This window comes from Sceloporus undulatus, chromosome 1, assembly GCF_019175285.1.
Source record: "Sceloporus undulatus isolate JIND9_A2432 ecotype Alabama chromosome 1, SceUnd_v1.1, whole genome shotgun sequence".
NCBI classification, from domain to species: Eukaryota; Metazoa; Chordata; class Lepidosauria; order Squamata; family Phrynosomatidae; genus Sceloporus; species Sceloporus undulatus.
Window position 1 is genome coordinate 322,085,822 of NC_056522.1, and position 25,474 is coordinate 322,111,295.

The 25,474-nt window shown below is 41.3% G+C and overlaps 1 protein-coding gene across 3 annotated transcripts in view; it reads left to right on the plus strand.

The window, feature by feature from the left end:
• CCDC9B (coiled-coil domain containing 9B) overlaps positions 1-25,474 on the plus strand; it is a 92,087-nt gene that overhangs the window by 15,781 nt on the left and 50,832 nt on the right. For 2 of the 3 annotated variants that reach the window (XM_042472617.1, XM_042472608.1), the window contains exons 4-5: positions 5,279-5,434; positions 17,454-17,603. In XM_042472617.1, the coding sequence (XP_042328551.1) occupies positions 5,279-5,434; positions 17,454-17,603 (306 nt within the window). The remainder of the gene's footprint in view (positions 1-5,278; positions 5,435-17,453; positions 17,604-25,474) is intronic. The other variant, XM_042472622.1, reaches the window with a different exon arrangement.

Genomic DNA, 25,474 nt, shown 5'->3' on the forward strand with positions numbered 1-25,474 from the left:
GGGAGGAGTCTCTATGTGACCAGAGAATAGAGGCATGTAGGAAAGCCCTGTGCTGTGCTGCCCAAAAAGTTAACTGGTCTGACAGCATATAGCAGAAGGGATGTGAAGAGAATGCTTGACTCAAGCAGTATTTTCCAATAAAATCCACTATTTTTTTCATATGAGGCAATCTCCTAGCCTTGGTTTCTGACCTAACTAGTGAGTGCATAACAGCAATTCCTCATCCTAAAGTGATGATCAGCTGAAACATAGATTTACTTATAGTAGAAGATTTGTCACAAAGTAGATCCAGGGTCCAGAAACTGATTGGAATGACCCTACCATTGTTTTTCTTTTATAAAGAAGGGGAGCCTGAAGGAGATAGTTGAAGGATAACTGTGATTTTACATCAGTGGTCATTTGCTGTAAGGAGGAAGGAGAAATACCAAGAGGCAGCTCAAGGCCCTCTCCTCCTACAGAACTTCCTGCAACAGTTTTCCATCTACAAACCAGAACTTAGTCCAAGGCAGCAGTTTCTTGACCTTTAAATAGTCTTCCCAAAGTCAGAGGTGTAAACTCTGCATGAAGCAGTGATTCATGTAAACCAGTCCCATGAAATTGCTTACTGAATTTAAATACTATTTACAAATCAAAAGAAACTTGCAGCCAGAGGAGGAAGCCCTCTGGGCTGCATCTGGTCCATGAGCCAGAGCTTTTCTGTCCTTGTCCTTAAATGTCACAGGAAACACCTTCTTGCTCCTCGATGAATTAATTGATTCACCCTACTGGATCAGATCAAAGGTATACTCCAGCATCTTGTTCTCCACCTCTAGGTGTCTAAGGACCTTTTCATACAAAGCACTTATCACAGCCCAAACGCTTCAGAAGCACAGAGGTAGAATCACTGGTCACACTTCTGAAGTATCACTGAAGCACGTCCCGCTCTTCTCCCATCGACAAATCGTTCACAGAACATCCATTTCTGTAATAATGGGACCTTCTGTTATGCAAAAAGTGGCTGCTCCGCAAACGATTCATCAATGGAAGAACAGTTAAATGTCTCAATGACGTTTGAGAAGCGTGACCGGCAAACCCACCTCCACATTTCTGGAGCGTTTGGGTCACGATTCCAGCATGGTAAGTGCCTTGTGTGATAAGGGCCTAAGTGAAGCTCACAAACAGGACATGAAAGCATCAACTTGCTTTTGCTGCAGTAGTTTGTACAGAGGCAAGTTTACTGTGTGGAAGCCCAGGGGCCAGAAGAACGAATTGGGGCCCCTAACCACAAATGCCATTGTCATCTTATCAAGGAAAAGATAGGTGGGCAGCAGCAGAAGCTCCCCTCCCCATTGACTGAAGGTCCAGGGCAATGTCCCAGCCAGTCAAAGCAAGGTATTCATCTGGGTTGGTATGATGTAGCATCCTGCCTCTGAGCTTGAAATAACCACCATAGATAGGCCTCCATGAATTGGTTTAATTCAGAGCTTGGAAAAGTTACTCTTTGGGACTAAAACTGCCTGAAAATATTAAAGAGTGACTGAAAGAAGGAAGCTGGTAGCGTGAGCTTTCATAGACTTGAGCCAACTACCTCTGAGATGAGAGGAAAGTCCAGAAACAGACAGACCTGTATAGGTCTGTCCTACTAGCTTCTTTCTTTCTTTCAGTCAGTCTCAAAGGTGAAGTCGAAGGCTTTCATGGCCATCATCCATAGTTTTTTATGGGTTTTTCAGGTTATGTGGCCATGTTCTAGAAGAGTTTATTCCTGATGTTTCACCAGCATCTGTGGCTGGTATCTTCAGAGAATGCTGGCATGGAAGAGAGTTGAATATATATGAAGATGCCAGCCACAGATCCTGGCAAAATGTCAGGAATAAACTCTCCTAGAACATGGCCACATTGCCCAAAAAACCCACAGAAAACTAAGTCTCAAAGGTACTACAAGATTCCTTTGCATACTGATTTTCCAGATTAATATGTCTATGTCTTTCAATACATTCATGAATAATTTATGAGTTGATCTGCAGAGCAGCTTGTTACTGTTCCTGTTTTTACACAGCGGATCTATTAAGCAGGGCAGAAAAGAGTACACTCAGTTACTGCACATGGTGCTCATTGTATTGCCTAGAGTGTCACAGAGAAGTAGCAATGAAAAATGAGCAAACTACCTGTCAGGTGGCAACCAGAATCTCGTCATCATAAATCATTGCCCAATTGATAAATTCTGCTCATCCTTGCAAGACTTGAAGTGAAGCAGTATATTGTGCCTTCCAGTAATTTCCAGCTTTAAGACCTCTATGACATCCTGTGCAAAATATATGTCTATTGATAGGCTAGATGGCAGTTTGATACAGTGGTGGCTAGTGACTCCTATTTTAGTAGAGTGCTGAATCAATTCCATGTTTTAGGAAGATTTCCAAGGTTGTGAACCTATTTTGGGAATGGATTCAGCAGCTTGAATAGCTAAAACCCAGAATGGACATACCTCTTATTCCCCTCTAGCATAAGAGGCACTGGCTGTCACTGCTTTGATGTAGTGGTTAGAGCACCGGGGATTGGGAATGGTTTAAAGCCCTTCTTAGCCATGAGGTTTAGTTGGTGACCTTATGTCAATCACTACCATATCCTACAATATTGCACAGGTGAAAACTGGCACAAGTGTTATCAAACAACCTGAAGTGTGGCCAACTTGCCAAGATGACAAAAGTTATTAATGACAAAAAACAGACATGGTAAGAGAGGCTGCAACAGTTTGTTTTTGCCTAAGCTTACTGGGAAGGGTAACATTCTTCCCCTCCTCTCATTAGAAGGATAGAAAAGGAAAAACAAACAAACAAACAAACAAGCAACAAACAAATAGTAGTCCAATAAGCTCTCTGAATCCATGTGCCATCTTCTTCTTTATTCTCTATAGGTTACTCACCCTATTCCAGTTCATAAGATCATGGATGAGCTGTAGGAAGAATATTTCCCCCTAAATTTAGATTCATTATTTTTTTAAAAAGGGGGGTGGGTGGAAGAGAGGAAGGAAGAGAAAGAAAGTGTTAACTGTTACATAGCACTATATTTGTAAGATAAGACAAAATTTGTAATGGAAAATGTGATTAAAATAAAATTTTAAAATCATTCCCCCCTTCCATCCACAATATTATCATCAAATATCATACCATACCATCATGGTGTGGGAAAATGGTATGGTATGGTATGGTATGGTAAAACGGTAGAGAGCTTTTAAAGGGTGAGGGTACATGTGATAGAACCATGTAAAAATAGTTTCAAATGCATGAATATTAAGATGTCAGCTGTCACTGCATGCTACCTTTTACTATCCATTTTCCAAACTGTGACACTTAGGCCCTTATCACATGAAGGGTTTTGCAGCTCTGATCTGAAGCCACTGCAGGTCCAACCATGCAAATTCATGTTAAAATGTGATGTATTATCTCATGTGATTGCTTTCTATGGGGGGGTCATTCCGAGGTGGATCCACAGTAAATCCAAAGTGACTCCTGATTTTGGTGAATTCGGTAACAAGCGAATTCACAAAAATTGTTTCCAAGCTCACTTCGATTTCACTCCAAATTGGTCTGGTGTGGAATGCAACTTTGCTTCTGTCCTGGTACACCCCCCCCAATCTCCAAGGTCCCACATTTCCCATGATGCTGTGCTGCAATTTTGCCCCATTTGCTTCCGGTGCTCCTTCAAGAACGGAGGCTGCATAATAATAATAATAATAATAATAATAATAATAATAATAATAATAATAAGTTATTAGTTTGCTGAGGCACCAGAGCTCTCTGGCAGAGAAGGCTCAATGACACTACAGTTACCAGAATTCCATAGCACTGAGCCGGGGCAGTTAAAGTAAAGTCAAACCAGATTATTTACCCAGTGTGGATGCAACCTAAGAGAAGGCAACTGTTAGAAAGGGAAGAAGAGTGGATTGGATTCAGGGAGGTGGTATTTTAGGGAGCAGGGAGAATAAGGGAAACTGGATCATTTCTGCAATTCTCCCAAATGGGTCTCCTTCAGATCCAAAGGATTTACTTCCAAGTAAACCTGCAGCTTCTACACTGATTATTTTGCAGTGAAAGAAATTTATTATTATTATTATTATTATGAAATTATTATTATTGTTGTTGTTATTATTATTATTAAATTTTCTTTCACGGCAAAATAATAACAATAACAATAATAATTTTGCCGGTGACACATTAGGATGAAGCAGAGGGCATGTAGGGATAGGTGACATTCCCTATCATTCACGTGAGGCTAGCATTCACATGAAACTAGAACCAGGAAGTGGCCCCCTTCTTCACCTCGGAAGTGCAAAGGTTCACGATGCGTTCAGACCCCCACTGAGCATGCGCAAGGGTGCCAATTCGAATAGTTGAATCTGCATGGTATGTACCAGTATGATAATTGTGCACTCGCTCCATTTTGACTCAGGAAACACTACAATTTTGTTCTTCATGTGTGATAATTCACCACGTGAATTGCCTTGGATTCGAATTGACTTTGCTTCCCCTTCACTTCGAATTGGCTCTGGGTTGGAATTCCAGTCTCAGATGTGATAAGGGCCTTAGTCATGCCATAGAACAGGGGTGGGTAATTGCATTAGAGCCAGCTGTCAATTTCTACCATTCCCCCGTAATGGCCACACACCTCCACGGCAAGCTCAAATACCTTTCTTTTTATTTTGTAGTCTCTCTCAAAATGGCCCAACATTTTGAAAGGAACTGCAGGGAAAAACAGGTGTGGGGAGTATTTTAAAAAGAAATTGAGGGCTGGGGGCTTTGAGGGTATCAGGGGCCATGAATGTGGCATGCAGTCCATGAGCCTCAGTTTGTCCAGCTTTGCCACAGTACTATTTATTTCTGTTTAGGGAAGCTCCACACCATGGTGACTCTGTTGATATTGTAAACCTTTGACATTTCAGCCAAATGTCAGAAGCAGAAATGTATGATTCTTCCCCCCCCCCCAAATCTATGGGTTGCTTTGCAGTTCAAACAAAAGAGCCAGTTATCATTTGAAAAGAGCTTCAGGGAATTTATGTCACTGGCAAAAAAAAGTGTGTTGCCATAGATCCTTCCTGGACATTTTTCCTAAATCCAACTGTTAGTTCCAATTAGATAGGTCCAATGAATCATGCATTTTAAATAGGGGCAATCTTACCAAGTTCTCATTCATTCAAAGGATCTGTTGGATTTAGGCTACAATCTCTTTTCTCCAGCTGTTAGATTAATATGGAAAATTGCCAGACCATTCCCCCTACCCCAGGTAGCTGTGTCTCATTTTACAGGAGAAAAGAGTTGTCAGTGAGAAATGGGGAAACTCTCCTGCTTCAGGCTTTGTGGTTGGCAGTGAGGAGGAGGAAGATGAAGAAGCTGATCATTTGTTTACATTCAGAATGGGGAAGAGGGTACAGCTGGCAGTTACAATGGACAATAAATCCAAGGTGAGTGTGTGTGTGTGTGTATGTGAGAACACAGTTGACTCTCCAGAAATGGTACTGCAAGGAAAGAAAGAGAAATGTGTTCAAATTAAAAAAAAATATGGGCTCCCCATTATCCCCATCCTCAGAACTGCAATCTATATTGAGAATATATCTCAATAAAGTGTTTTCACTTCCTTCCCATTCTTGGGCACCATGAAAGAAAGAAGGCAAATTAAATTATTGACGCCCACCTGCCCACCCACCAGTTCAGTCTTGAAATGGCTTTCCCCAGCACCTATGGTCAGGGATTTAATCCTTCCCATCACTCATACCCATATCTTACACATTCACAAATCCATATACTTACATAGAATTGGAAAGTTACTTTTTGAGACGACAGCTCTTAGCTCTTAGTCAGTATATCAGACGGCTATACAGGCACTGAATTTTTGGAAGCTGTGCTAAAAAAATGTAGGTTTTCCAAGTTCTGCATCTATGCAACTTCCTGGCCACACTCATCCACCCATTGTCCATATGTACAAACATCCACACATCTCCCCCTTCATATAGTAATTTAATTCTCTCTTTCATAGCAAAGAGGAACAGGTTATCAGTAGTTCCATTGGTGCAACTGCTCCAGGCCTCCATGCAGCATATACATATTGTATATAACTTGCTTCCTTCTGTCCAGCACTCATATCCTGAATTTCCTGGTGCTTCTGTTGTTACCAATATTTTAGTGTTAATTGAATAATGTAGTAAAGTAAATTGAGTAAAAATGCATGGGATCAGTATATTGGTGTCATTGATGTTGCAGGACTGAAAATAAGCTCACTCATGAAGAGTTTTTTGTTGCTCTCCATTGTACATTGCATTTTATTTGTTGTGTATTAATCATCAACTTAATTTCTATACCATAACAACATTTCACATATGAAAACTGGGAAACCTGTGACTGAGCAATGTACTATGGAAAAAGCTCAGAATATGCATGTGCATGCTCAAAATATTGACTGTTCTGTGTCCTGGAAAGCTTTAGTGTGTGTGTGTGTGTGTGTGTGTGTGTGTGTATGTATATATATATATATATATATATATATAGCATGGAAGCAAGTCTCTTATTACATGTTTCTTTCCTCTTAGACAAGAATAAAAGTGTGTGTGTATGTGTCTTTAGGTTTACTATTGACATATGATGACCCCATGAATTTCATAGTTTTTTCTTAGGCGAGGAATGGTCAGAGGAAGTTTTGTCAGTTTCTTCCTCTGATATGTAGCCTACAGTACTTGGCATTAGTTGGTGATCTCCTATCCAAGTACTAACCAAGGTCGACTCTGCTTAGCTTCCAAGATCAAACAGCATCTAGTATTTTTAGGATACTTAGGTCCAAAAAACAGTGCAGAAATAATCCAGTTTGAAGCCATTTTAACTGCCATGGCTCAGTGCTAGGGAATCTTGGGAATTGTAATTTATTGTAGCACCAGAGTTCTCTGGCAGATAAGGCTAAATGTCTCACAGAAGTTTAGTTCCCACAATTCCCTAGCATTGAGCCAGGGCAGGTAAAGCAGTCTCAAATGGGATTATTTTTGCAGTGTGTTTACAGCCTAATCCCTAAGAACAGAACAGTACTGCAAAACTATTAACTACTTTGGGACAAATCTAAATCCATTGCCACCTAGTGGCTACTGTCTATGATGACACCATCCAGACAGTCTGGAGTCTGGACACTCATTTTTGACAGAGCATAAAATGCTTCCATTCCGTTTTGTTCCTTGCCTCCTCTAAATCCCCACCTCTGTTTTTTTGACTCTCTTTTTCATAGCCACAGAAGAAGGTTGGGATTTAAAAAACATCACACACATATCAGGGAGCACTTTTGGATCTGATTTGAACTTTACTTAGCATCATGCCCTGTACATTGACTCACTAAGAAACAATAGCTATACTGTATATAGAAAATATGCACTGTTGGCAATAAAGATGGTGAAAGGCAGAGAGCCATATTTTCCATTACATTTATCTGAGAAACTCCTATAGCAAAGAGTCTTCCATTCCAACTTTGTTTGGAGTAAAGCCTTCTTGTGGGTACCCTGCTTTGGGAGAGTATGCAAGAGTTATCTTTGATTTCCTATTACCTTCAAGTAACGGCCCCTTCCCTTCCCTTTTGACAAGTTTTCCAGAACTAGTTCTTTAGAATACCTACTTTCTTCTGCTGCCTTTCTTACTTTTGTTATTTAATATTTTGACATGTCAAGGCTAGCCTAGTTTCCTTCCCCCTTTCTCTCTCATATTAAATTTCTTTTGAATGCACCTTTCCTATGGAAAGGCCAGATGACAACAACAATGATGATGAACAGAGCTTGGGAAAGTTGTTCTTTTTACTACAACTCCAAGAACCCCACAATCAGCAGGGCCAATGGCTATTGGGAGTCCAAAGAAATAACGTTTCCAAGGTCTGATATGTTATACAATGTATTATTAATGTGAACCATATTATTGTGTCAAATTGTTTTATTTGGCCTAATTTAGCCATAGACTAAGAGGGCAGAACCTGTGGCCTTCTAGATGCTTTTGACCTCTAACCTCTATCAGCCTTGACTACTGACTTGCTCATTGAGGGTCTGAAAACATCTAGAGGGACACAGGTTTCCCATCCATGGCTTAGCCTTAAACCTCTGTGCTCTTTCCTCTGCATAAACTCCATTGATCTCAGAAAGGAGATCTCAGGTCAGGAGCATCTCAGACTGAAATTTCACAAGCCAAATTTGAGACTTGGTGATGTCATTAAGCATATACCTTAAGCATCAGTTGCTGAGTATGCAAGTCAAACAACCACAACAAAGCACAAATTTTAACAAATGAGATAAAAGAGGGAAGGAAAAACATTTCTGAAGCATCTATAGAAGTCCCCCCCCCCAATGCATACTGCACCAGTGAGAGCCAACAGCTTGCAGGGAAACAATTTTTTTTCTTCAGAGCAGTGCTGTTACCTTAAGATTTCTTTTCTCATCTTACAGCCCAGAGAAGAGGGGCCAGGCATTGAGATCTAGGAAATCATAGGAGGGACCTACTTCCAAGTGAACACACATAGGTTTATGTTGTTTGAGTGCTTTGCCCCATAAACCTCATATGCAAGCAGGTTTTGAATTTGGTTCTTCAGCATCTCAAACCATCAGGATTCACTTGGCCACCCAGTAAGTTTCATGTCCGGACAGGTACTAAATTTGGTTCCCCAGTGTCTCAACTCAACACAGTCTATAAGGCCACCCAATGTCTTATTTGGTATTCACTCACCACTTCTTTCAGAGTAATTGACCTCTTATTGAAATCCATATTATTATTACTGCTGAGCAAGTGAGCCCTTGGCTGGTAATCTCTGTGAGAATGTTCCTCCTACACAATGCATAGCTTTTTAGCCAATTAGGGATCATTGTCATGAATATTAAACTCTAGCAGTCACAAAGAGGAAGCAGCATGCACTCAGACTAATGTGACCCATCAGTCTTTTAATGCCAGATTGGATTGCACATTCATTTCAGCCACTTCAGAAAGCTCTCTCCAGGCATCTTTGAGGACAGCTTGGTGAGGGCATCTGCTCAGCTCATAGCGGCAATCAAAACAACGCATCACATGAAGTTGTGCTGGCATATGTGCAGAGAATTATATGAACTGATTAGAATAACTGCAGTGGCAGTTAACTTGGCATGTTTAAATTTATTTATTGAATAATCAAAGGTGACCTGTCGAAGAGAGGACAGAACCCAAAAATGGATACTTAGAAATAAAACTGAGAAAAATTACTTTATTTTTACAACTCCCAGAACTTCCTAGAAAGTTAGGGGATTCTGGCAGTCATTCTCCAAAAAAGTAACTTTGCAAAGCTTTGCCAAGAAACCACAACATTGTGAAAGGTTGCAATAGAATTATTTGGATACTTTCTGTAAAAGCTACTTACAGATGAGAATCACTTTTTAGGATGATGTCAAAAGCAATTGGTTCTTTTACGTTTGGTTAGAATATTCTACATTTCTTATGCTTATTTTTATTATTTTAATATGCTTAAATTGATATTACTTTGCTGCTGCCCTGAGATCTCATGATATAAGGCAGGGTATATTTTTTTTTACTAATAAATAAATAAATAAATAAATTGAATTGATAAAACTGCACCCTGAACCTAGCAGTTGCTTAGGCAATGTACAATACAAACACTACACCTTTACATAAACAGAGAAATAAAGGAACAAAACTATACAAAAATCTATATGAATAGCGATTGAAATGAAAACTTAGCAAAAGAAACAATAAAAACCTGATGGAATAGGACAGACTTTACTGCCTATCTAAAGCAGAACATGGAGGTTCTTCCTTGGGAGAAAGCAGAGATTGGGAAATTACTTTTTTAAAAGAATAAATCACAATTCTAGTTCCAAGTTTCCCATTTAATTTATCATTGCATACCTTCCAACTAACCAATTAACCCTCTGTACTCTTATTTTCCCAACTGCTTTTAAAGTATCCTAGGCCCTTTCCAGAAAGGCACCCGACTACGTACTCCATACATACTAGGGTTGCCCAGGGGCGTCTCTTTCAGACACCCCCAACCCTAGTACATACACAGTACGTACAAAATGGCGGCGCCCATTCTACAGGGGCACCGCCATTAGGACGTCATGACCGCACCACCACCAAACAGGGCAGCACGGGCGTGACATCCTGGTGCTGCGGAAGGGCGCCTGTGGCGCCCTTTCCACAGTGCAGGAAGAAGCTCATTTGTTTGTGGATTTCAATGGCTACCCTGTGCATCCTGACATGGTAGTGGTTAGCATGGTCCAGAATTTCAGTGTTTTCAAACAGTATTTTATGCCCAGGATGGTTTGTGGCATAAAATACTGTTTGAAAACACTGAAATTCTGAACCATGCCAACCACTACCATGTCAGGATGCACAGCGAAGCCATTGAAATCCACAAGCACCTGGACAATTTCAACAGGAGAGAGGAATCCCTTAAAGTAAAGAAGGTTTGCCTACCAGTCCTGAAAGACAGCAAGATAAAGACAAATGCAAATGAGAATTTCCCAGGGTCAGGGGTTTCCCAGCAGACAATGAGCACTAATCAAGCAGACATTAGTCCTCTTGGGCAGACCCTCCCACCCTGAGGACTGCCATTAGCAACCAAAAATACACATGCAAATCACTCCTGCCTTTCCAGATCACACAATATATATAGCCAAGTCCTTTCCAGGAAACATTCTCTGAAGATGCCAGCCACAGATGCTGGTGAAACGTCAGGAAGAAACTCTGCTAGAACATGGCCACATAGCCCGAAAAACCCACACAAAACTATGGGTGCCGGCCATGAAAGCCTTTGACTTCACAATATAGAGTGAGTTCCATTGAATAGGACCCCTTTTCACAATTGTAGCACTATAATTCCACTGCAAACACATTTTTTTTTTCATACAACCAGAAAGAAGGCTATACATATGGACATCACCAGATAGTCAACACAAAAATCAAATAGATTATATAATTGGATTTTATAACTGGAAGTAAAAGATAGTGGAACTCTATACTGGTGGCCAAGACTAGACCAGGAGGTGACTGTGGCACAGATCACGAATTACTCATATCAAAAGTATGACTAAGACTCAAGAAGAAAAGAAAACAAGTGATTATACCAAAATACAGTAGAGTCTTGATTATCCGACTCTCGATAATCCGACATTCTGGATTATCCGACGTCGGATAGGTCAGTGGGTGTGGCTTGGACCCCTTGCCACGCCCCCAGCCGGAAAGGGCTCCAAGCAAAATTTTTTTGCTATTTGTATTTTTATAATGATTGGAAGGCTTTTCATAGTGATTCAAGACTTTTCATAGTGATTGCTAGGCTTTTCCTATGACCCTCCAGATTATCCAACATTTTCGGCTATCCAGCCTGTGGGACCACCAGTTTACGTTGGATAATCAAGACTCTACTGTATGAGCTAAATAATATGTCAGCAGAATGTACTGACAACATAAGAAACAGATTCGCACTACTGACAGGGGGACTTAGAATCATAGAATCATAGAATTATAGAATCATAGAGTTGGAAGAGACCACTAGGGCCATCCAGTCCAACCCCCTGCCATGCAGGAAATCCAAATCAAAGCATCCCTGACATATGGCCATCCAGCCTCTGTTTAAAGACCTCCAAGGAAGGAGACTCTATCACCTTCCGAGGAAGTGCATTCCACTGTCGAACAGCCCTAACTGTCAGGAAGTTCCTCCTAATGTTGAGGTGGAATCTCTTCTCCTGTAGCTTGCATCCATTGTTCCGGGTCCTGTTCTCTGGAGCAGCAGAAAACAAGCTTGCTCCCTCTTCAACATGACATCCTTTCAAATATTTAAACAGGGCTATCATATCACCTCTTAACCTTCTTTTCTCCAGGCTAAACATCCCCAGCTCCCTAAGTCGTTCCTCATAGGGCATGGTTTCCAGACCCTTCACCATTTTTGTCGCCCTCCTTTGGACACGCTCCAGTTTCTCAATGTCCTTTCTGAATTGTGGCGCCCAGAACTGGACACAATATTCTAGGTGGGGCCTGACCAAAGCAGAATACAGTGGCACTATTACTTCTCTTGATCTAGACACTATACTTCTATTGATGCAGCCTAAAATAGCATTGGCCTTTTTAGCTGCCGCATCACACTGTTCACTCATGTTCAACTTGTGGACTACTTGGACTCCTAGATCCCTTTCACACGTAGTTTCATTCAGCCAGGTGTCACCCATCCTATATCTGTGCATTTTATTTTTCCGCCCTAAGTGCAATACCTTACATTTCTCCGTGTTGAATTTCATTTTGTTAGCTTTGGCCCAGCTTTCTAGTCTATTCAGGTCATTTTGAATCTTGATCCTGTCCTCTGGGGTATTAGCTATTCCCCCTAATTTGGTATCATCTGCAAATTTGATAAGTATGCTCCCAATTCTGTCATCCAGGTCATTGATAAAGATGTTGAATAGCACTGGGCCCAGGACAGAGCCCTGTGGGACCCCACTGGTCACTTTTCTCCAGGATGAAAAGGAGCCATTGTTGAGCACCCTTTGGGTTCGGCCGGTCAACCAATTACTAATCCATTTAACAGTTCCTTTGTCTAGCCCACATTTTACAAGCTTGTTTGCAGGAATGTCATGGGGAACTTTGTCAAAGGCCTTACTGAAATCAAGATATACTATATCCACAGCATTCCCTTCATCTACCAAGCTGGTAATTTTATCAAAGAAAGAGATCAGGTTTGTCTGGCATGACTTGTTTCTCTGAAACCCATGTTGACTTTTTGTGATTATGGCATTGCCTTCTAGATGTTCACAGACTCTCTGTTTAATTATCTGCTCCAGAATCTTTCCTAGTACTGATGTCAGACTAACTGGACGATAATTGTTGGGATCCTCTTTTTTCCCCTTTTTGAAGATGGGGACAACATTTGCCCTCCGCCAGTCTGCTGGGATCTCTCCTGTTTTCCAGGAGTTTTCAAAGATTATTGCCAATGGCTCCGATATTACATTTGCCAGTTCTTTTAATACCCTTGGATGAAGTTCATCTGGTCCCGGAGACTTAAATTCATTTAGATTAATAAGGTATTCCTCTACTATCTCTTTACTTATTTTGTGCTGAATTTCCCCTATTCTGCCCTCTGCTCCATTATCCTCAGGTTGAGCACCCTTTGCCTTTTCTGAGAAGACTGAGGCAAAGAAAGTGTTGAGTAATTCTGCCTTTTCTCTTTCTTCTGTTAGCATCTTGCCATCTTCTCCACGCAGTGGCCCTTCTGTTTTCTTCTTCTTCCTTTTGCTGCGGACATATCCAAAAAAGCCCTTTTTATTGTTCTTAACCTCTCTAGCAAGCCTGAGTTCATTCTGCGCTTTAGCTTTTCTGACTTTACCCCTACACATGCCTGCTATTTCTTTGAATTCCTTTTTTGTGATTTCCCCCTTTTTCCATTTCTTATACATGTTCCGTTTCAAACTTAGCTCAGTTGAAAGTTCCTTAGTCATCCATCCTGGTTTCTTGAGACACCTCCCGTTTTTCTTTCTCACTGGAACTGTTTGAAATTGTGCCTTCAGTATCTCCCTTTTGAGAAAGTCCCATCCGTCCTGAACTCCTTTATCTTTTAGTATTTCTGACCATGGAATTGCCCTCAATACTTCTCTAGGTTTACTGAAATCCGCTCTCCTAAAGTCTAGGATGCGTGTCTGACTATGCCTGGCTTCTCCTTTCCACTGTATTACAAACTCCAGGAGAACATGGTCACTTCCACCTAATGATCCCACCACTTGCACCCCATTAACTTATTTGTGAAAGGTCTAAGAGTCATATATGTAGTTTGTAAACCACAATCAGACCCTTGGGAGAGCTAGTGCAGCCCTTGGGAATCAGAGTGATCCTGCCCAGACCATGTTGTTGTTGTGGTGGTGGTGGTGGCGTGCCCTGTATCCCATCAGTCAAGGCAATACTGTTGGAAGATGTGGTAGAGAGGATTCTCTGCTGTGGCACCCCAGCTATGAAACACTTCCCCCTTTTGTTATTGTTCTGTGTGTCTTCAAGTCATTTACGACTTATGGCAACCCTAAGGCAACCCTATCACGGAGTTTTCTTGGCAAGATTTGTTCAGAAGACGTTTCCATCACTTTTAACCAACTGGTTCAAACTTGGTTGTTTACCAAACCCATAGGGGCTTAATTAGTTCTACACAAATTTGTATGTGTGTATGCTTTTAAATAATTTAAAACTATTGTAACCAGTTTTGATAAGTCTTTTTATTTGTTGTTGTTAAATATGTCTTTAACCCTTTAAAATAATTTGCTTGTTTGCATTGTTCTAAGTTATATAAAATAAATTACTAAAATAACAAATATTTATCACCTTCAATGCATGCTCCCTTTAAATATGGATCAGGCCTTAGAAAAATTATTATATTCAATAAAGACTCCCAGACTCTTTCATGGTGGATGAAGCGGTCTGGAAATGAGCCCCCCAAAAGTTAGGTTTCTAAGCTGTGACATGGATATAAAGAAGAAAACTGAACATATCTTTGGGTCTTCCTCAGCATAAGTAACTATGCTGTCAGGTATGTTCTCAGCGCACATGTGTGAACTGATACATGTTCAAAATATAAACACCTGTAGTATGTCTTAGATTGAACTCAGTAACACACATTCCCTCACAGAGCTGTCTAACACCCAATATGTACAATTGCTCTAGGGGCTAGCAAACATTATGGAAGAGCTTCATAAATAGTAATAAATGCATAACACAAATAACTAGTTACTAGAGCACAGTCAGGATACCCTAAAGGAACTAGATCCCATCTGATCTTGTAAGCTAAGCAGGGTCAGTCCTGTTTAGTATTTGGATGGTAAACCACCAAAGAATACCAGATGCTGTAGGCTATATTTCAGAAGAAGGAACTGGCAAAACCACCTCTGAGTATGACTTGCCTAAGAAAACCCTGTGAAATTCATGAGGTCTCCAAAAGTTAAGAGGTGACTTGAAGGCACATACACAGAACACTAGTTGCTTCCAGGAGAAATATTAACTTAATAAAAATAGCTTGGCAAGGGTCATAATAAAGATAGTTTGGCAAGGCATCCATCTCCAACACTGAGGCAAACATTGATGTGCTGAATGCTTTGTGGTAGCAGAAATTATGAAATTGAGGTTTCTGATTTTTGTATTGTGTAGATTAGAAGATACTAGCTGTGGCTTTGACAACTCAGCTTGATGTACACTTTGTTTCAAACTGCCAAACTATTCTAGCCCAGGATAATCTGTGCTGAAATACACATCCTAGTTAAAATCAAATTTTAAATAAGATTGCCTCAGAATCCAAGATGTCCTTTGAGATGCCATAGAGTACTAGATTGAGGCACAGGTTTGAGGGGTATGCCATCAGAGGTTCAGGAGTTGCTAAGAGAAGGAAGGAAGGAAGAGATAAGGGCAGTATAGAATTTTCCTTGAGCCAGACATATAAGAAAGAGGCAATAAGTGGGAAAGCTGCACTTGTTTAGGGAAAATTCTCCCTGAAAAATTTTAAAGCATAGAGGCATATAAGCTTGTATAAAATGATTACTCGGAGAGAGCAACCTAAATTATATTTCTCTTTGATTCATCTTCCTTTAAGTTTCTTTTATCTCACACATTTTGTTTCCTTCTTCCCTGTTGAGGTCACTTCCCCTTCTTTGAGATGTTTGTCTCTTTTCTCCCCTTTCTTTGTGAAGTGATCACCATGGAGTTCTAATGCCAATAATGGTTGCTAGCTGCTTTCATCACATGAAAGCCAGTGTTTAGGGGGTCTTATAAATCAGCATAGGTCACCTTATTTTATCTGTCTTCTTTTTGATCCCAAGATGGAGAGAACAATGAATATTAAGAGTTTTTTAACCTTACAAGAGCATCCTGAGTAATTACTCCTGTTACTACTGTAACCTCATATTCCACTAGACACACTGCACTCTTCTTAATGTGTTTGTGAGAGTGAGTGTGTGATCAAGTCAATTTCATAGGGTTTTATTAGGAAAGGAATACTCACAGATGGTTTGCCACTGCCGTCCTCTGAAAAATAGCCTACAACACCTAGTATTCCCTGTCAGTCCCTCATATGGAAGCCAGATATTCCTACAAAACTATAAAAGGGGAGCACTGAACTTTTGGTTGAAGCAGTGTAAAAAAGAAAAGGCAGACTAAAAAAGATCCTGTGAGTGACAGCCAGGACTTTAAGAAAGAGAACAAACTAATGAGATGCTCTGGCTAAAATCCCAGATTCTGGGAGGTCTAATTGAGAGTGCTAGGCTACAGTGATTTCTGCTAAATAGGAGCTGGGCAAACCTAGCTAGTGATCTCAGCAAGAGGCCTCCAAAGGCAGAAGGTATGGACATTCTTCTCAGGATGTCAAGCCCTCTATCCAAGAAGAAGAAGAAACTAGAAGAACCTTTCCAAATTGTCTTTTTGTCAAAGATGTAAGTTCCAAACAAATCCCTTCTCAACATATGTTATCTCTGAAGCTTTGCGTCTTTATTTGTGGTCTGTGGTGATGGGGGAAACCCTTCAGTTCAGGAACATCCTCTAAAGCCAAAGTACCCTTAAACAAAGGATGACCATTTGCATTTCCTAGTAGATATTACCTGGTTATTGACTTACCAGAAGGTCTCAAACACTCATTTCAAACTATTTGCCCCCAAATTGGAGAAATTATTATTCACAATAAGAAAGAGAAGTGCTGAGCTGACCTTTCCCCTATCACTGTGAGTTCTTGTCTTTAATGAACTGTTTGCAATTGCAGCAATTTTTCTTGGGGGTGTTAATTTTTAATGTCTAATTTATTGTTGTAGGCATCCTGGGAATATTACTACTTAGTAGCTACTATTAATTTGCAGTTATATTTCTATAATTTCTCCTAGAGGCTGACTTATGGAGTTATGCTTCCACTTGAACTGCCATAGCTGCATATGGAATCCAGGGATTTGTAGTTTGGAGAGAAGCTAGGGCCCTCTGGCATTAGGGTTGCCATAATTCTCTACTATAAATCAGGACAAAATGTAGGACATAATTTAGACCAAAATGCAGGACAATTGTAGGATAAAATTTAGCCAAAAATGTAGGACATTTAAGGTCCTCCATTTTTCTTAAATGTCCTGCATTTTGGTTTAAATTATGTCCTACATTTTGTCCCGGTTTATAGTAGAGAATTATGGCAACCCTATCTGGCATTGAATCTTAAATACCTCTCTCTAAACTGCAAATCCAGGACTTCATAGGATGTGACCATGGCAGTCAAAATGGAATCACAGTGCTATAACTGTGTAATGTAAATGATCCTAGGACCAGAGGAAGAGTTCCTTTCAGCTGCTGATTCAGCTCTTCATGTCCTAAACCAGACAAGATTTTCAGTTTCACCAGCAATTTCTGTGTAGCAAACACATACACATACGTGTGCACACACATGTCTTGACAGGGCTTCTTGTGCAAATACAGACAGGTGTCATTTATCTTTGCTAGGGAAAGCGGGTTGTCAGTGAAAAGCGGGGACCAGAGTGTCTTGTGAGCACAGGGGAGGCCCCAGACATCAGTGAGGAAGAAATGGATCAGTTGGTTGCTTTTCGAAGGGGAAGAAGAATGCAGATTGCAATTACAATGGACAAGGGCAGAGTGAGTATTCTCATAATCTGCATTTGCGGGACTTTTATACTCCCCCACCTTCACAATTAGTGTTTTCCTGTTGCTTGTTTGTTTGTTACATTTGTATTCTGCCTACCCACTGTTAAGCTTGAAGTGCTCCGTTGTATTCTCACAACAAACTTCTGAGGTAGAATTGGGATGATACCACTAGCTTTTACACAGTCTTCCCCAGCTGGGTTGTAACAGGCTGTGCTGATTTATTTATTTATTTATCTTAGTGTTTTTTTAAACCTAATATAAGTTCTTGAAGCTGTAACAGATGTGTAGTAGATGACAGGATACTATGAAAATAGATGCATGCTAGCTCCAGGCCTATAGCCAACCTAATTATAAATAAATATAAGTTTGAAAGCTTGAGAGAAAATGAAAGTAAATGGCTGGCTTGTAACAAACTGACTGTATAGGTTTACTGGCCTAGCGCCAGCCTAATGCCAGGCAAAGTGCCTGCTCAATTGTAATAAAAATGAGAGGATGTCCAATAGATTTGACAAAGAATAACTTTCCTCATGGGTGCACTGGCTGATGTAATCAGGACGGCAGCCAGCCAAAGAATCAAACTACAGCAGGGGTGTCACTAGGGGAATGCAAGGAGTGTGGATTACACTGGCTGACACCTCAAAGAGGGGCCAACACCCAATGGGCGGATGCTCACAATTCATCCCAAGACCCTCCTGATCACCCACCTTTGCTAGCCAGAGTTCCTATGCTGCTGGCATGCTGTGGCCTCTGGTGTGGATGGGGTGGTGTCACTGCCTGGAAGCTCCTTCGGGGAAGGGCAGGGTTGCTGGCCGGGCCAGAAAAGAGAGTTGGTGTTGGCGTTGGCAGTGGTGACAGTCATAGACTTCTCCCCTTTCCCACAAGGAAAGAAGTCCATGACTGCCCCTGCCTCCATCACGTCCCTTTCCCAGCCTGGCCAGCAGTCTTGCTGATCAGGAAACTGTTGCTAGGGGGCAGACCCGCCTCACCTCCACCAGCGACCACAGTGGACTACCTTGCCCTCCATTCCTATCCACTGCCCTGCCTTGCACTCCCTGCCCTGGGAAGAAAGCACAGGAAAGGGGAGGGGAGGGGAGGGGAGGGAAGCAGTGTGACAGACATCTGGGAAAGCTAGCTGCTGCTGTCAGCCTCACTGATCAAAAAGTATACAATTGGACACTTGTGCAAATTCAGTCTAAATTGGGAACCCCCTTCCCTAATACATTTTGTACAAGGGCCAACAGGAGACTGTTGTTGCCATCATAGGGGTCATTCCACTACCTTTTAATCTGGATCGTGATCCGGGTTAAACGGGCATGGTTCCTTCTGAATCAAATTTCAGAAATCGGTTCAGAAAGGAGGCCCATGCTTTTTGCCCATTTTTGTCCATTTAACCCACGTCAAAAAGACGCTGGTAAAATGGGGTGTTTTTTGGGTTGAATCAATTTATTTAGAAATAAATCGATTCAGCCCAAGTGGGAACCAGACAGATTTAAATTGGATTCGAATCTGCCCTGTTTTCCAAGGGCAGCCCGGCCCAGAGGGGGAGCTGACATGGCCTGGCCTCTCCTGACCCTGACATCCCCAGCCCCGCTTCCTTACCGGCTTCTTTGGCTGCTGACTGCCTTTCCTGTGCGTTTTTTAACATTTCCTGTGGCTGGGGAAGCTGGAAGGAGGTCACAGAGAAGCCGGAAGCCTTGCAACCCCTTTCCTGGCCATGGGAAATTTTTTAAAAAGGCTGCAGGGAAGCTGGTTCGAGGTCAAAGAAGCCAGTAAGGAGGCTGGGCTGGGGATATCAGGGCCAGGAGAGGCCAGCAACAGGCCGGGCCATCAAGCTGCCCCCCGCCACTTGCCGATTCCTGAACCAATTCCTGAAACTGGTGCAAACATAGCGGGAACCCTGTTTTTGCAGAACCAGTTTCAGGAATCAGAGTTTCAGGTAAGTGGGAATGAGGCCATAGTTTCTTGGAGAAGTTATTATTTTGTACCACCACTTCCATACTAGACTCCACCAGCCAACTTGGTTACTGTGGGATTCTTGGAGTTGTAGTGCAAAACAGTAACATTTTCAAGCTCTGCCTGTGATTTTAACAGCATAGAAATTTATCATGTAAAACTTTTACTAGCATCAGTGGTGTCCCCACACCTGGTGGCACCTGGTGTGGGGGTGGGCCTCCAAAGACGGCACACACAGCCACCCCTGGTGCTGTCTCATCCTTTTTCTCATGAGAAAAAGGATGAGACAGCACAGGGAGGGAGGACCAATCCAGGTATCAGTCCTCTTGTGGGGTGTCCACCCAGTGTGGGCTGCACACCTGCACCTCCTAGTGATGCCACTGCCTAGCATGAAGGGGTGTGATGCCAAAAACATAGAATCATAGAATCATAGAATCGTAGAGTTGGAAGAGACCACTAGGGCCATCCAGTCCAACCCCCTGCCATGCAGGAAATCCAAATCAAAGCATCCCTGACAGATGGCCATCCAGCCTCTGTTTAAAGACCTCCAAGAAAGGAGACTCTATCACCTTCCGAAGAAGTGCATTCCACTGTCGAACAGCCCTTACTGTCAGGAAGTTCCTCCTAATGTTCAGGTGGAATCTCTTTTCCTGTAGCTTGCATCCATCACCTGCTACATTTTGTTAATGGCACTGCACTGGGTCCAGTAGGGAAAAAAGAAAAGAAAAGAAGGCATTTTAGAAACTGAGCAATTAAATGTGCGGGAGGGGAAGTGTTTGAAAACTACAGAGTATAAGACAAGAATTTAGTTTTTCTCTGTGGCTTTTCCCAGTTCTAATCAGGAGACAATACTGTCGCTTCTGAATGATACAATTCAGTCAGGGGGTGATGTTCCCATGGCAAATGTCTTTTCAGTGGCTGTGCTAGCCTGGGGGTTCTGGAAGTTGCACTAACATCCACTAATACAGTTATTTTGTGCTTCTGGGGCCAATATTTTCAGATAGATTTCAGAGCATGAACTCCATAGGGTTGCCATATTGAAAAGTGGCAATGGCTCCTGAACCTTGAATAGGTATGTAGAAGAGGGCAATTCATCAAAAGTGGCTTCTCACATCACCAGGTAACAAGCAACTTCATGCTGAAATCCCCTCTCCTGCACAACTATTAAAGGTACAGGAGCTGTCTCCAGTTTTCACTCTGGCAATTTGATATCATCTGCCTCAAACTGATGGTGCCCAAGTAATATTCTGCTGACAAGGATTAACACAAGAACAACAGGGCCCTGTGTTTTCCTGTTCAGTCAGCTGCATGCCATAACTCAGTGGCTGAGTCTGTTCTCTCTCCTTTGAAGGAATACAAAGAAATCTCGCTGCTGATACAGTGAGTGGTAGAACATGTGAGACTTTTACAGTTCCAGTTAGACTAGGGCTGTTTTCTCTGCTAAGATGGATGACAGGCCCACAGGGAACACATGGATGGGCACATTGAAAAAGAGAGTGTTAATCTTGCTGTGAGAGGCAGCAAGTGGAGCGAGGTCATGGCTGCCTCTCACAGCCGACATTTTCTCAACAACAGTGTGCCATTGTCCTTGAATCCAGGACTGGCAAGGCCTCCCAGTGTGAAATACATGCATATTTCAACCTGGAGTTGGAAAAGGGTTTCAGCAGGACATTTGGCAGCATGCTGAAAAAATGTCTTTTTGTGTAGACTTCAGCATGAGGTTGATGTTTATTAGAGAAACACAGACACTGCAAATACTGAAGGGGGAGAACTAAAGGGTATTTACTACCTTGATTCTGAATGGGTTCCTGCTGAATATGTGAAAAATGATTAAGGTGAGATTCCATCCATCGTCATACTTTTTCAGCGGCTTTTAATATGTCCCAGGTTTTGTTTTGTTTTTTACTACTGCAAAGGGACCTTGTTATTCAATGGGGTTTGGTTCTAGGGTCCCCCATGGATAACAACATTCGTGGATGCTCAGGTCCCATTAAATATAATGGCAAAGCAAAATGGTGCTCCTTATATGAAATGGAAAATCAAGGTTTGCTATTTGGAATTTATACTTTTAAAAAAATATTTTCAAGCCATGCATGCTTGAATCCATGGATAAAAAATCTGTGGATAAGGAGGGCCAAGTGTACTACTCTTCCCACTTCCCACTTTTGTCCTTAGGTTATTTCCATTGTTCCAACATGAGTTCAAAGTTCAAAAGTAATTTGCACACAGTTAATTCAGCAAACAGGGGAGGACAGGAGAAGGTGGAATCTTGCCCATTCCAGAAGGTTCAGGAAAAAGCAAATTGTTGCAGCTTCTCCTAGCTTGTACAGTCAGTCCTTCGTATCTACTAATTCTGTATCCATAGATTCAACTATCCATAGCTTGGGGAAAAAAATCAATTAATTCCAAAAAGCAAACCTTGATTTTGCCATTTTATATAACGGATACCATGTTACTATTCCTTATATATAATGGGAATTGAGCATCCACTGATTTTGGTATCCATGAGATGTCCTGGAACCAAACTCCAGGGAAACCAAGGGCCTACTGAATGTTCTTCCTCATTAATAACGTTTGCCATCTGACCACACTAAAAGCAACTGAAAAAATGGGACAACCGAGGATTAATTGGGGTTGTCTCTGCAAATTGGGACATTTGGGGAGGTGTCAGTATGACCTGCCTGCTCCTGGTTTAAAAGAAGTGGCTGCTTCGGCACTGCACTTTTTGTACACTTAGAAAGAGAGAGAAGGATAGTCTTAAATATATGAATACCCTTTCCCCCAGCTGACCAACATTTTAGTCTGAACTAACCTGAGGATGCTTGGATTCTTGCAGCAAATGAACAGAAGCCGAGTAATCATTTTGTAAAAAACAAACAAACAAAAAAAGACAACAAAAACAAACAAAAACCACAGATTCCTTGGGAAGGGGCAAAGGAGTTTCTAGGCAAGCAATTTTGCCATGACAGGCAGTGCCATGCTTTAACTGCAGAGGGAGCTAAAGCAGCAAAGTTGAATCACTTGCGAATATTTCTTTTGCAGCACCATCAAAGGGTATCAGATGATGAATGCAAGGATATGAAATACAGATGATTTTAGGTGAAGTAGGGAGTAAGAATTTGAGCAAGTGTTTGCTTACAACACATTCTTTTTGAGGAGTACTATGAAAGGAAAGAGGAAAAATATTGTCACACGAAATAATACTGAGGTCAGGATGTTGTTTTAAATTTATTTATTTAATCAGTTTATTCCAACATAGTGTCATTCCATTAAAAAAAGACCAACAAAATTTAAAATAATACATCTAAAATGATTAAGTGATATAATAAAAAATAATAAAAATCAATTCAAACACCAACAATAAGAAGTACATTTTTATACTGCTTATCAGTGCACTTAAGCACTCCCTATGTGGTTTAGAAAGTGTAAGATAATTGCCCCCAACAATCTGGGTACTCATTTTAGCAACCTCTGAAGAAGGCAAGCCTGAGTCAAGCTTAAGCCTTTTTGATGGTATTGAATTCACAATCTTATGGTTTGTCAGTGAGTGGCTGCAGTACAGTGCGCCCGTGCCATATGCGGGCGCACCATACGCGGCCTTGAGCATACACTCTCAAGTCACAGGGCGCACGCGGGGAGGAAGGGGCGGCGCGTCCCATTCAATTGAATGGGCGCGTGCGCCCGTTGCGCCCCGCGCGCACCCGCGCCACCGCGCCGCCGCGCACGAGCCCCATTGTTTCCAATGGGGCTCAAGCATAGGCAGAATTCACCTTACACGGAGGGATCCAGAACGGATCCCCGCGTAAGGCGAGGATGCACTGTATAGGCATTTAACCACTGCACACCAGGGCTCCTATTATGTAATTTTATTGCAGAGGCAATGTCTGAAACCTGCTACTGGCATACATGCAGGATCTTGGCTACACCTTGTCAACCAAACAGAATTGTTGAGCAAGGAGCTTTTCCTTAAGCATAGAATTTCTACATCTTGTCACCACCATACAAAAGGCCTTGTCTTTCAAACCCATCTGTTATAACTCAAAGATTTAAGGGAGGCACAGAACAAGGCATCATAAGAAGGTCTAGCAGTTAGGCAAATTCGTACAACATGTGTTCCCCTAGAGTCCAGAAGTTGTTCAATTGCCACTCCTACCATCCTACTCAGTACATCTATTGGCAAGGAATCATGGAAACTGTAAACCAACAATACTGGGAAGGACACATTTTCGACATCATGATATATAGGAAGTCATTGTGACATACCATTTTATTTTCACAACAACATTGTGAGGTGTCATAAGCTTGTCCAAAGCCACCCAACGAAATCCATCATGATTGAACAGGAATTTGAAAACAGAAAGTCTTTCACATCAGAATCTTAACTCTCTGTCCCTTTACTCCAACAGACTGTCTTGCTGATAGAAAGCATGTGGTCCTTCATGTACTTTTTACTAAAAAAAATCCCTGGTAGCTGTTAAGTGATACATGTAGTCAATGCAAACTAGTGAACCACAGAAACTTCCCAATATTTGGCATCATTCGCCTCTGCTTCTCTCTCTCTCTCTCTCTCTCTCTCTCTGCTTCAGTGGAGACTAAATGAAATTGCTTTTTCATCTTTTTCTCCCCTAAAAGGAAATAAAGTAAATCCCCATGGCCTAAGAAGCAGAACATTATTACTAGCGTATCCTGAACTACTTCATTGCCTGGCCAAGACTTTTCCCTAGCGTCAATATTTTTCTTTGTCAGCAGAGAGTTGAGAGTCATCCCTTTACAGGGCTTTTAGTATCATGTTTCCTTGGAGACTTCTCTGTGTGATGGGATTTTTTAAATATATATATAAATATCCTTATTTAACAAACCACAGTTTTATGCAACAGTGCCTTTGAGATTCAAGCTCCTATATCCAGATCCAGTGAAGAATGATAGTTGATTAATATGCTATAAATCATCTTTAGATTGGACAATTTCTGTGGTTTGTAGACTCTTTATATTGCCTTTTTATGAATAATGTTTATAGATATAATATATCATGAGTTAATATGTTTTCTGTCTAAAGAAATGTGCCATGTGATGGCAGGGATACAGTGAAGATGAAATATTGAGCTGTTTTTAGAGACAAGCCCCTTTAGACCATTCTAAATGCTTTGCTTTTTGCTAAATGCTTTGCGTCTTGAAACAGAACAGAAGGAGTAGTTCAGAAGAACAAAGAAGTTTATGACACTCTGAGAGGCTCCACCACAGAAATATTTATTAAATTTATATCCCACACTTCCACTGAAAATGGTACTTAGAGTAGCCAGCAATAATAAAATACAGGTAGAACAGAGTTTCAGATAAAACATAAAAACAAATTAATAACACTATTTAAAAAAATCAAACCAAACCCAGCCAGTTACAACCCCCTCTATCCAGCAGAACAGAACAGAATGCCTTTCGGCGTTTTATTCATTTTATTTTAATTTTTTCATGCAATTCTGGAGCTCTGCTGATGCGATTATAAGGTGTTTTAGAAAGAAAGAAAGAAAGAAAAATGTAATTAGCTGCTAGGACATAGTAGGGGGCAGGGAGACAGGGGAGAGGAGGATACACTGACACCATGTGACTGTCAATATTGCAACTGCACTGCGCCCTGGTGGCGCAGTGGTTAAATGCCTGTACTGCAGCCATTCACTCAAAACTACAAGGTTGCGAGTTCAAGACCAGCAAAAGGGCCCAAGCTGGACTCAGGCTTGCATCCTTCCGAGGTTGCTAAAATGAGTACCCAGACTGTTGGGGGCAAATTAGCTTACTTGCTAATTAGCTTACTTGCTGCTCACCGCTATGATCTTTGGAATAGAGGTATATAAATAAAACAAATTATTATTATTATTATTATTATTATTATTTTGTACCTGGAGATTTGTGTAATT